This window comes from Poecilia reticulata, linkage group LG20, assembly GCF_000633615.1.
Source record: "Poecilia reticulata strain Guanapo linkage group LG20, Guppy_female_1.0+MT, whole genome shotgun sequence".
NCBI classification, from domain to species: domain Eukaryota; kingdom Metazoa; phylum Chordata; class Actinopteri; order Cyprinodontiformes; family Poeciliidae; genus Poecilia; species Poecilia reticulata.
This window is the reverse complement of record NC_024350.1, coordinates 7,366,240-7,378,385: the sequence shown is the minus strand read 5'-3', so window position 1 is coordinate 7,378,385 and position 12,146 is coordinate 7,366,240. Positions and strand designations below refer to the sequence as shown.

Below are 12,146 nucleotides of genomic sequence, written 5' to 3'. Positions count from 1 at the left end.
AAGTAGAAAGTACAGATACTTACTGTAAAATGTAGTGGAGTAAAAGTAGAAAGTATCCATTATTAAATCTACTTAAGTAAAGTACAGATAAACGAAAATTGTACTTAAGTACAGTAACGAAGTACTTGTACTTCGTTACTTTCCACCACTGCATATAATTATATATATTATAACAGGTGATAAACAATGGTATATGTAATGGTATATATAACCTGTTTGAAAATTAGAAATGGAAGGACAACACAGTTATGAAATTAAATCTGACCCTTATGCATTATTTGTATAAAGCAAAAAGGTTGCCGTTACCAAAACATTTGCATCATTTCACTTCAGCTGGGATTTAGCTGGCAAATGTACGCTTCTGGATCAATCTGTCGCTAACAGAACAAACAAGTTGTGGAGAACTAAGTGAGGAGTCTTTGTACAGAGGTTTTCTGATTTCACGTTTGGGTGGTTGTGTGATTACATCAGATTTACACTGAATGTCCAAATTTTTAGAATGCCGATCGCGGAAAAACAGCTGATGCAGCTCTATACACAAACTTTTTGCACAAGTTCACTTCCAGTGAATTGCGGCTATTTTTTTTTTATTTTGCTTTTATTTGCCACCAGTAACATTCATCTTTAGACCCTTTTTTTTTTATTCACCATACGTAGAGTAAATAGGAATGTTATGATATACATTTGTAAATTCATTTGGATCAGCAAAAATGTAATATATACTCAAAAAGTATAATGTCACACAGAACCAGAGTGTAACATGATTTTTTTTTCATACTCATTATTTCCATATTTGTAGACAGTTTTCGACTTTCTATTTGACTTCATGCAAACTAAAAACTGGATTAAACCCCACATTTTAATCCAATTGAATTAAAGTTAATAATCCATCTATTTTTTTTATTTACTGTACAGAGAAATGCAATATACAAGCCCTTCTAAAAAAATTAGCATATTGTGATAAAGTTAAATATTTTCCATAATGTAATGATAAAAATTAAACTGTCATATATTTTAGATTCATTGCACACCAACTGAAATATTTCAGGTCTTTTATTATTTTAATACTGATGATTTTAGCATACAGCTCATGAAAACCCAGAATTCCTATCTCAAAGAATTAGCATATCATGAAAAGGTTCTCTGAACGACCGATTAACCTCATCATCTGAATCAACAAAGTAACTCTAAACACCTGCAAAAGATTCCTGAGGCTTTTAAAAACTCACAGCCTGGTTCATTACTCAAAACCGCAATCATGGGCAAGACTGCTGACCTGACTGCTGTCCAGAAGGCCATCATTGACACATAATGATGTGTCTGTGTCTGACCCTCAAACAAGAAGGTCAGACACAGAAAGAAATTTCTGAACAAATAGGCTGTTCCCAGAGAGCTGTATCAAGGCACTTTAGTGGGAAGGAAAAGGTTTGGCAGAAAACGCTGCACAAAGAGAAGCGGTGACCGGACCCTGAGGAAGATTGTGGAGAAGAACCGATGGGGGACCTGCGGAAGCAGTGGACTGAGTCTGGAGTAGAAACATCCAGGGCCACTGTGCACAGGCGTGTGCAGGAAATGGGCTACAGGTGCTGCATTCCCCAGGTCAAAGGTCAAGCCACTTTTGAACCAGAAACGGCGGCAGAAGCGCCTGACCTGGGCTACAGAGAAGCAGCACTGGGCTGTTGCTCAGTGGTCCAAAGTACTTTTTTCAGATCAAAGCAAATTTTGCATGTCATTCGGAATTCAAGGTATCAGAGTCTGGAGGAAGACTGGGGAGAAGGAAATGCCAAAATGCCAGAAGTCCAGTGTCAAGTACCCACAGTCAGTGATGGTCTGGGGTCTGTCAGCTGCTGGTGTTGGTCCACTGTGTTTTATCAAGGGCAGGTCAATGCAGCAGCTATCAGGAGATTTTGGAGCACTTCATGCTTCCATCTGCTGAAAAACTTTATGGAGATGAAGATTTCATTTTTCAGCACGACCTGGCACCTGCTCACAGTGCCAAAACCACTGACCATGGTATTACTGTGCTCAGTTGGCCTGCCAACTCTCCTGACCTGAACCCCATAGAGAATCTGTGGGATATTGTGAAGAGAAAGTTGAGAGAAGCAAGACCCAAAACTCTGGATGAGCTTAAGGCCATCAAAGCATCCTGGGCTCCATAACACCTCAGCAGAGCCACAGGCTGGTTGCCTCCATGCCACGTCGCATTGAAGGCTGCAAAAGGATTTCTGACCAAGTATTGAGTGCATAACTGAAGGTTGACTTTTTTGGTATTAAAACATTATTTTTTTTAGGCAGGGATTTTGGGTTTTCATGAGCTGTATGCCAAAATCATCAGTATTAAAACAATAAAAGACCTGAAATATTTCAGTTGGTGTGCAATGAATCCAAAATATATGACAGTTTAATTTTTATCATTACATTATGGAAAATAATGAACTTTATCACAATATGCATTTTTTTTAGAAGGACCTGTATCTACAGAAATGGATAATGAAAGCTATTAAAACACAGATAAGAGTGAAATGTAACAACCTATACGCAATTTCTCTCCCTAAAAAAATGTAGTCAAGTCAGATCCAGCTTGAAATGCCAACAGGTCAAAAGTCATCCATTTATAAATAACTTTCTACATTTTATGTTTTGTGCACATTTGTAATGGAAACTCAGATTAAGGTGCTGAGCTCAACTCTAAACCATCTTCAAGACAAGATTTTCTTTTACAAAATGTATAAGAACATGACATTCTTTGCTTTGCACACAATGTTTAAGTTTTTTTTCTAAAAAAATAAATAAAAATAAATCACAAACGCCTTGGAAAGTCATTCAGTGCTTTGTTGAACCACATCACTGATGTCTGTGAAACCTGAACACAGTAAATGTGAAACTCTGGCTACTGATTTCTTCAACTACTTTCATACACTCCATGATGACACACTTTTTGAATTAATATTAGAAAATTGAACAAGTGGAATTTAAAAAATAATAAAAACAGATCTCACACTGTAGATTAGAAACTGAGATCACCTTACCACAGCTGCTCTATAGTCGTTTGAGAAATCTTCATATCTCTAGAAAACAAGACCCTGCTCTCCAAACTCTAAAACAGAAACCCCTCATGTGTGCTCAGAGTTTGTATTTTAGCCTGTTGACACACGGTTGTACTGACAAATCCAGAACATAGCAGCTTGTCATGTTCACTGATGTAACAACACGGCCAGCTATGAGTAAGAACCTGCTGAGATAGAGACCGTTAACTTAGTGAGCTGGTGTGGAGATAACCGTCTCTGAAAGGGATAATCAGCGCTGGACACTATGTGGTAGACTAGATTTAAGTGTAGCTTAACCCCGGCTCTGAGACCAGGAAGTGTTGCAAACAAAACAGATGACCACTAGAACAGGAAGCTAGGTAGTTAGCTAGTTTGACAGAAAGAAACCATGAGGAAACCCAACAACTGATCAACTACTAGGCCTGTCACGATAACAAATTTTGCTGGACGATTAATTGTCTAAAAAATTATTGCGATAAACGATAATATTGTTTCAAGACCTTTTGACAGTGATTTAATGGAAATGACTAATAATGCATGCAATTTCTTGCCATAAATAAATACACTTTATTTTCAAAAGAACACATAACACTGGAACTGATAAACTAAATAAATAAAACAACCAAAAATAAAATGGATTATCAGTCTCCATTAACAAAAAACGTACTTGGAATAAAAACTAAACAACATAAAGTCAAAGTGGAAATAAATACTGCATTCAACCAAAAGAGTGGAGATTATAAAGTCTGTATACTATATTGTCCTTCAATAATCACTAGATTTAAATAAAGAAGATGGGCACATCCGACTACCTAATGCAATAGTTCACACTACACGGTTTTTTGCCCCCATTTTCTCCTTACGACAATCTTAAATCATTGGTCGATCTACGATTGTCGCTGGTGATTTCGTAACCGATCATCCTGCAGTGTGATGTAGATCGTCGTGGCCGTTCCGATCTAAATCGGGTTTTCCCCGACTGGGAGCTTAAAGCTGAATGTGACAGGTAGCCAATCAGAAAGCGCGGATTCTCCTCCTGCTTTCTGAGGGGAAATTACGAGGGGAATCCCAAACAACTGACACAGCACAACCCGAAGTCCAGCGGACATTGGAGATGATATGTGGAAACAACATTAATATTTATTCAACATTTCGTGCAAAGAATATAGAAATGACAAGGGGAGGAGTTGGAGCCAAATTGCTACCGCAGTTGATAAACCCAGTAACTTTTCAGCTGTTCTTCGTTAACGTGACATAAATAGGTTATAATGATTTTCATTCAGTCAGGACTTTACGCTGACTCTAGCCACATGCATCACAGGGAGATTCTAGTAAAGCATTGATTAATGCCTGATTTTAAAATTAGTTAACTGGACTTGTAGCCATTATTTTGTGCCCATTGTTGGACACGGCACGACGAACCCAACCGAACCGTTATACCTAGGATTTCTGTCAGCTAATGTGTCTCTCAGGTTTTGTAAATGGGCCGACAACTCGTGTAGTGATCGCTGGACATTACACTAAGGAAATGAGGAAGGGAGGGTCAGTGGAGAGCACCGGAGTTGAGTCTTTTTCCATTCAGTGTCAATAGAAAGAAAAAAAGGCAGGAAGAGATGATGAAGCCGATAATTAAAATGAGATCGATAGGTTTAATTAATCGTGCGATTAATTGATTTATCGTTTATCGCGACAGGCCTATTAACTACACTGGGCGTTTTCATGGGTCGTTTCCATACATTATATGTCCTGACGCTGAATGTCTTCTCGTACTCCAGGAATGCTCTTTTCACCTAGAAACACAGATCTATGCCCAACAAAACAGCAGCATCCAGAATGCTTAAATTAACAACAGCCACATTTTGCAAAACAGCATTAATATCGGATTCCTGTGGTTTCAAAGCCGCCACTCCAAACTGTTTGGAATCATGGGAGTTTTTAAATGAGCGACACTCCAGACTGAAAGGAGATCAGAAAAGAATGCTGCATTTAGAAACACAACTTGCTTTCAAAAAACACAACAGCTTCACAAACCTTTGAAAACATCCTGGGATCTTTATAAACTGAAGTCTGCAGAAAGAAAACGACACATATGCCACATCCTGAGCAGCAGTTTGTCTACTCTGTTAAAACTTGAAATCTGCGAATGATCAAAAATCCAGCAGAATTGTGATTCTGATCTGTCCCTTTAAGGATAAATGCTGTAAAAGCAGCCAAACTTTCTCAGTCATTGCTGGAATTCTAAATGCTGAATCTGTCAATAAATTGTCCCAGAAATGATTGAGATAATATTGTTGTTTTGACACCAGTTTCAAGTAATTTAAGAATTATAACAGTATAATAATGCAAGTTTGACCTCTCACAGAACAGTAAATAAATCATTTTGTAAAGAACTTTCAATACTGGAACCGCAAGATATTTTAATAATCCAAACTAAACGACCAAAAACAATAAATACTGATATAAACCACACCAAACAAAACCATGAATTAAATATATTAGAAAGTATCAAAGAAAATTGCCATTCAAAAACATAATCAGAACGGAAATTATTAAACTTTTTTTTTCCTTTTTTATGTTTACCTTTATAGTTTGTGTTAGTGGAAGTCATAATACCTAATTACCTGCTGATAGTTTAAAATTTCTTGTAAACCTGAAACTTTATTAACTCAAAAACACATTAGGCCCCTGGTTAAAGTTTAAACCCTTCTAGACCGAACGCGTCGGCAACAACAGAAAAATGTGCAGTACGGTAATTCTGCGACACTTTGCGTTATCTGAAAAATAAGCAAAAAGATCCAGGCAGAGATTTGAAACTTAAGGCTCTTAAATCTCTAATTCCTTAAGTCAATAGTTAACAGCCCTTGTTTCTGCAGTACAACTTCTCCTCAGATCAGCCAAGAGAGAACAGAGCAACTTAAAGCAACATTTTGCCCAACTAAAACCACCAACTCGGACTGAATCGAAAAGCAACCTAAAGGCAAAACCTAGCATACAGCTTGGTTTGAAATTGGACCCGTCATCTTTAGAAACCTTGAAACCAAACAACATGGGTTGGATAGTGGAGGTAAAGTGTTTGCTATAAAAACCAAAAAGAACCAGCAGTTCTTTCGTTCTTTCTGCTGTCACAATCTGAATACATCACCCTTTGAGCCGCCGAAGCAAACCGTCTTCAACAAAGACGGCACAAAACAAAGCATCTGTGATGCAGGCAGATGAAAGACGGAAAGCTCGGCATTGCAGAACCAGACGTGGTACTTACTGGGTCCGGTGAAGCCGGGGGCTGCCGTGGCTTGCATGGCCTCCCTTCTGTAGTCCCTGTCCTTGGGGAAGCTGTTGACAACGGCGCTCTTTGTTGCCTCCTTTTGCCTCTGTTCCCTGCCAAACAGAAAGCAACCTGCGTGAGCCGACAACCGCGTGTGACGGGATGCGCAAGAGTGCTGTGCATCCGTCGCCGCGGCTACCTTTCCAGCCACTCTTTGGGCTTCTCCCACTGGGACACCTCCGTCCTGCAGTTGTAGTAGTATTTCTTTCCGGAGGAGCTGATGTGCTCCGACCAGTCGTCGCCAGGCTCGTAGGGCTGGGTTGGGAAACGCAGAACCCAAAGGGCAGCGAGAAGAGAGAGATAAAAAAAAAGGCAAGAGTTCATGTGACAGTCTGATGCAAGAGGCTGTAATATAATCTGAGAGAAAAAGACTGTTCCTGTTACTGCCGTTCAACTTCAGTTTACAACATTCAGGATTTTCTGATTAAGATGTCATTTAGGTTTGTTTTTATTTTGCGTGAAATTTACTGCAAAGTGCAGAAAATGAAACTTGTTTTTTTTTTCTTGTGAAACTATGCACTTAGAAGTCATTACTGAGATAAATTCTATAGCGGTCTGTCATCGGCTCTCGAGCTCCAGCAGAAACAATACTTACTGTGTCTGATGTCTTGCTGGGGTTAGAATGCGAGTTGGAGCTATGGAGGGAACTGTGGTTGTGGGAATTTTCTTGTGGAGAATAACTGGGTCCTGCAGCGAAACACACAGAAATTCATCATGAATGACCGGGTCCAGTGAGGGACAATACAGCAACACAACCCAGCTGTGGTGTATTTAGCTTTAATGCACCCTGTTCTTTCTAAAGCTCCCCACCTTAAGCATTTAATGACACTGTAGAAGTAACGTGTCACTTCATCTACATGATGGCGTATTAGTGCCACTGCAGATGGGGGGGAAAAAGGGGGAATAAACTTCTGCCAAAAAATAAAAAACTCAAGAAATTTTGTGATTGGTCTCAGAAATGTTGTAGAACAAATTCAGAAAATTTGAGTTTAATCACAGTTTCTTTATAGAAAAAAGAGAAGAAAAAAGAAACATTTCTGGGTTTTAAACGTCCAATTTTTTTTTTGAGTTTTTAAAACTTAAATTTCTGAGATCTCTCAATTTGAATTTTTTTCAAGCAAATGTTTCATTTTTGGAGCTCAGAAATGTCCTCGTTTTCTCAAGAGAATTTCTGACATCAATCTCCAAATTTCAGAATTTCTTTTTTGGCAGAAACTTATGCCTAAATTTTTTTTTCCCCATCTACAATGGCCCCAATACTCCATCATGCTTTGCCTTTCATTTACTTAACAACAATTCTATGTCACACTGCCTTTTCTTTACATTTGTTTCACACATTTATTCATCTTTAATTCAGGATGCTACAGTAGAATCTGTATTTTTCAGTAAGATAAGGCAACAACCAGCTGCTTCTCTCACACTAAAGACATTTGAGTTCACACCAGTCCTGGAACTCCAGTTTGTTTGTCTAGGAAGTCTGGTTTGTTTGTGGACATGCGAATGCGTAATCAAACTCTGATTCGGACCAAACACAACTCTGGTCCACCTATAAACCTTGGTCTCTGTTAGATTGAAGTGAACTCTGGTGCGGTTTGAAAACAAATGTGAATGCCAAGCGGACCGGAGACCGCTCCAAAGGTAGGAAGCGTACTAAAGCGCAGGGCATTCTGGGTAAATACAACCAAAACAAAAACAAGGGTCTAGCGGGAGAAATGACTCAGAGAAACAAAAGAGAAATCCTCCAACTCCTAAAATCTGATGCTACTCCATTTTTCTTTACATTTTGTGAAAAAGGAAATTGTGTCCAATATCTTCTTTGGAGGGTTTTTGTATAATTTCCTTCAGTAGTTCTTGGTGCAGCGCCACCGTAGACGAGGAGGGGAACAGGTTTTTCAATTTGGTTTTTTTGACAGTGCAGTGAGAAAGAAAGCAGCACAGCTGAAAGTGGAACAAATGTTGCAATTTTCCAATTGAAGGAAGCTCTAAGTTTGTTTTCCTTTTATTTCTAAAGCCATCAAATAAATCAGTAGTGAGTACCTGATAGTGACAATTCCTGTCTAAGTAGAGACAAATTGCATTAAATCCTGAAGCCCATCTGACTTCAGGTTCCAACTAGTCTGTAAATACTAAAAATATTTCCAAAACCTTTATATTCTTATTCAGACATGAAAAGCACTCTAATAAAACTTCATTCTTACCAGACTATAAAATCTAGAAATCTATAGAAATTTACACAGAGCCAAACTCGCTGCTGCCTCACCATCACTGGACCAAATCAACCCTGAGCTGCTGCTGCTGTGTTGAGGATGAAACTTATTTTATCGATGTAATCCTCACAACGGCTTCAGGTCACATTCCATTTATCCTGCTATGCTTATTTTTGTTCAGTTTCCATCTTTCTCTTATGTCCTTACCTATATTAGCAAACAGCGTATGTTTCTGCTACTTATCAAAAGGGGAACTACGTCAGGTTTCAGAATGAACGGACAAAAGCAATGTGAAGCTGGCAGGTTATGTCGTCAAAAGTGGCACAATTAACCAACTTTGAGACAAAACTGTCAATTGTGCCGTTATTTAACAACATGCAGGTTTCTGGTTTCAAACTCCATATGATGGAGCATCTTGAGATTCGATTGAGATTTTTAGGTTCGCCATTCAATTCAGAAATTACTTTTGTCTCGCAATTTATTTTCCTACACAAAAATAGTTTATTAATTCTGATTAAATAATGACTTACAATAGTAAAGAAATGGAACATTTAAAAAAAATCTATAAGGTTCCATACGCTATGTGTGTCCGAATTCAGGGTCTGCAGCCTTCAGAGGACGGGTCCTTTGCAGCCTGTGAATATCGAAGACTGGAAGAGAAAAACTGTGAATTCGGACAGGTCTGGCCTTCAGCCAGCTGTTTAGCCTCCACTTCAGTGTAACTTATGTTGTCTATCAACTGTGACAGCGTGAAGCACAGAGCGGCAAAGGAAAAACAACGGCTCAGAAATAAATTAGATACTTTACTAAACCAAACATTTTACTACTAGATGTTACCTGACTGAATAATATTGGTAGTAGTGTCATTTAAAGTGTAATATAGCAAAATAATTTGAAGCTCTTCACTGCCATTGCTGCTTTGCCTGAACACCCGATTTGGACCCGCAATGAATTATGGGAAATTATGGGATATGGTGGGCTGTGAAGGATACACCACATCCATCCTTCAAGTCTGCGGAAAAGAAGGACGCATTTGAAGGAGTCTTCGAATTCGGACAAGCCTCGTCGCCGCGGTATGATGTAAGCAGCCTACAAATCCGTCCTTCGAAGGATCCAGCCCCTGAATTCGGACACGGCTTCTATCAAATTCATCAGTTTGTATTTAAACAATAGCAGGTTTGTGCACCAAATTCAGTAACTTCAATTACCAGGATTAGGTTAGCTTAGCTAACTGGCTTTTCTTAAATAAAAAAAAAGAAAAGAAAAAATTCAAAGAATTATTCAAAATAAATACTGCAGCTGAGTGGACGAGTAAAGCGATACGCAGTATACTCGCGGCAACTTAAATGCATTTGAAAATCGATTTTGGAATATTCTGAATCTATTCGGAATCCCCAGGACAAGGAATTGCAATATTCTTTGTAAAAGAATAATTTTTTCTGGACTTCTAGTAAGACAGTGTTTTTCAACCACTGTTCCGCGGCACACTAGTGTCCCGTGAGTGATTGTCAGTTGTGCCGTGGAAATTATTCAATTTCACCTACGGTACCGTATTTTCTGGACTATAAGCTGCTACTTTTTTCCTAAGCTTTGAACCATGCGGATTGTAGCCCGGTGTTGCTTTTCTGTGGATTTTTCTTCAACCACCAGGGGGCTCTCTAGCAGGAAGTAAATCATTAGAAGTCAAAATTGTAAATCAAAGAAGAATGCGCACATTTTCATTTAGAACAACCACATGCTAGCAGCAGGCACGACGGAGAAATGTTTTCAAACTCGTATGATGCAGTTTTTAAGTTGAGGGCTGTCGATCTGGCACTATAGGAGGAAAATAGAGCCGCTGCATTTAAGCTCGGTGTGAACGAAACCATGGTTTGGCTTTGGAGATGGAGTGCTGCGTCCAGATTTATTAGGACGCCGCCCTCTGCTGGGTCCTAATGGAAAACCGAGAGCAGCTTCCAGTTTTTTTTGTTTTTACTTTAATTGAAGGTGCTAGTATGGTGCGCTCTATAGTCCAAAAAATACGGTAATTGGTTTTAAAAGATTTTTTGAAAATGAATTATCTGCAAATAATGCCATCTTCGAGTGTCTGCTGTAGTAGTGAATAGCGGCGTAATCATGTCATTTTCTTACCACTAGATGGCAGTAGGTACAGAGCATTTTACATTAAAACGAGAATTAGTGACGCATGAATGTTACAGGTAGCGGTGAGAGCACTGAATCTAGAAAGAGTGATGGAAAAGACAGTGAAGCTCAGCAGTAGTTGGAAAGAGCATGAGTCCATTTCCCACAACATATCTGTGTGAAGTGAGCTTCTCCAGCCTGGCAACGATAAAAACTAAAAACAGAGAAACAGAGTTGTTGAGGAAGAGCTTTGTCTTTCTTCAATTTCTGCCAGGAAATCAGCTGTTTTCATCCAAACATGCACAGGTTTCACACCAGGTGGGTAAAATATACAKATAGACATTTTGTACATGCAACTCTTCATATTGTAACAGTGAATATGAAGTGAAATGTTTCCCAAATATTATTGCTTCTTTCAGAATAAGAATTATTTTCTGTATTCCGGCTATAATAATGCTTGTGGATTAATTTGTAAAACACTTTGAAGTTTTCTACAAGTTCTTTAAATTTAACACCACAGCGTAGTGGCACTGTTCAGGTGTATTTTTGAAGTGGATATGTTAAGTGCAATTTGAAATAAGAAATGTAAAATGTGATAAAAATACATTTTTGTATTCATTTGATTTCTATTCAAGAGACTTTGATAAGAATAACTATATATGTAATATAGGCGGCTACAGAGGATCTTTGTTTACATTTTTGGTTGGTGGTGTGCCTCGTGATGTTTTCAATTAAAACAATGTACCTTGGCTCAAAAAAGGTTGAAAAACACTGTAATAAGATATAGACAATATCTCACTATCTACTCTTGCTAATGGGCTGTTCTTTGTCAACTAAACATGTCCTAACATTTGACTGTTTAAAATCCAAATTGCATGTCATGTAGCAGATTACTGACATATAGAAATCAATGCTTTTCTGCCGTGTTTTCTATGGTTGATCAAACCAAACGCACTCCTCCTCAGAGAGAAGAAGCTGGTCAACAGGAACCATGGACAGAACTCTGACCCGCTACAAGATCTCTGTTCGAGTCATTTTTTTTTATTGTGACAATGTACACCTAGAACAGGAATATCCTGCAATACTGTTTATGGCCTTATGTTTCACTACACACTGTCAAAACGCCCTCCACAACAGTTGCTTTAACAACACAATTCTAAAAATGTAAAAGTGACTGTAATTATATGGGAATTTAAAGTCATTGCCAGAGAAGCAACTCTGAAATGGCAACAATGCTGCAGCTCATGTGGAGAGCAGCTTGCTCTCTCTACATGAGTGATCAAATAACAGAAAACCAAACATGAAAGCCACAAACTAAACTTTGATCTTCTGAGCCTGACATTCTGATTTATGCAAATACTCAGGATTTTTATAAGATCTTAATTTTATTCCGGCAACATTCATGAAACAAAAAAGTTGTTGAATCTAAAGCAGCAGTTCTGGATGCCT

General features: G+C 38.5%; 1 protein-coding gene across 2 annotated transcripts in view; it reads right to left on the bottom strand.

Moving 5' to 3' along the window:
* Positions 1–12,146, bottom strand: part of waca (WW domain containing adaptor with coiled-coil a) — a 31,863-nt gene that overhangs the window by 13,372 nt on the left and 6,345 nt on the right. For both annotated transcript variants that reach the window (XM_008438512.2, XM_017302001.1), the window contains 3 exons: positions 6,965–7,056; positions 6,509–6,624; positions 6,307–6,422 (listed from right to left, as the gene is read on the bottom strand). In XM_008438512.2, the coding sequence (XP_008436734.1) occupies positions 6,307–6,422; positions 6,509–6,624; positions 6,965–7,056 (324 nt within the window). The remainder of the gene's footprint in view (positions 1–6,306; positions 6,423–6,508; positions 6,625–6,964; positions 7,057–12,146) is intronic.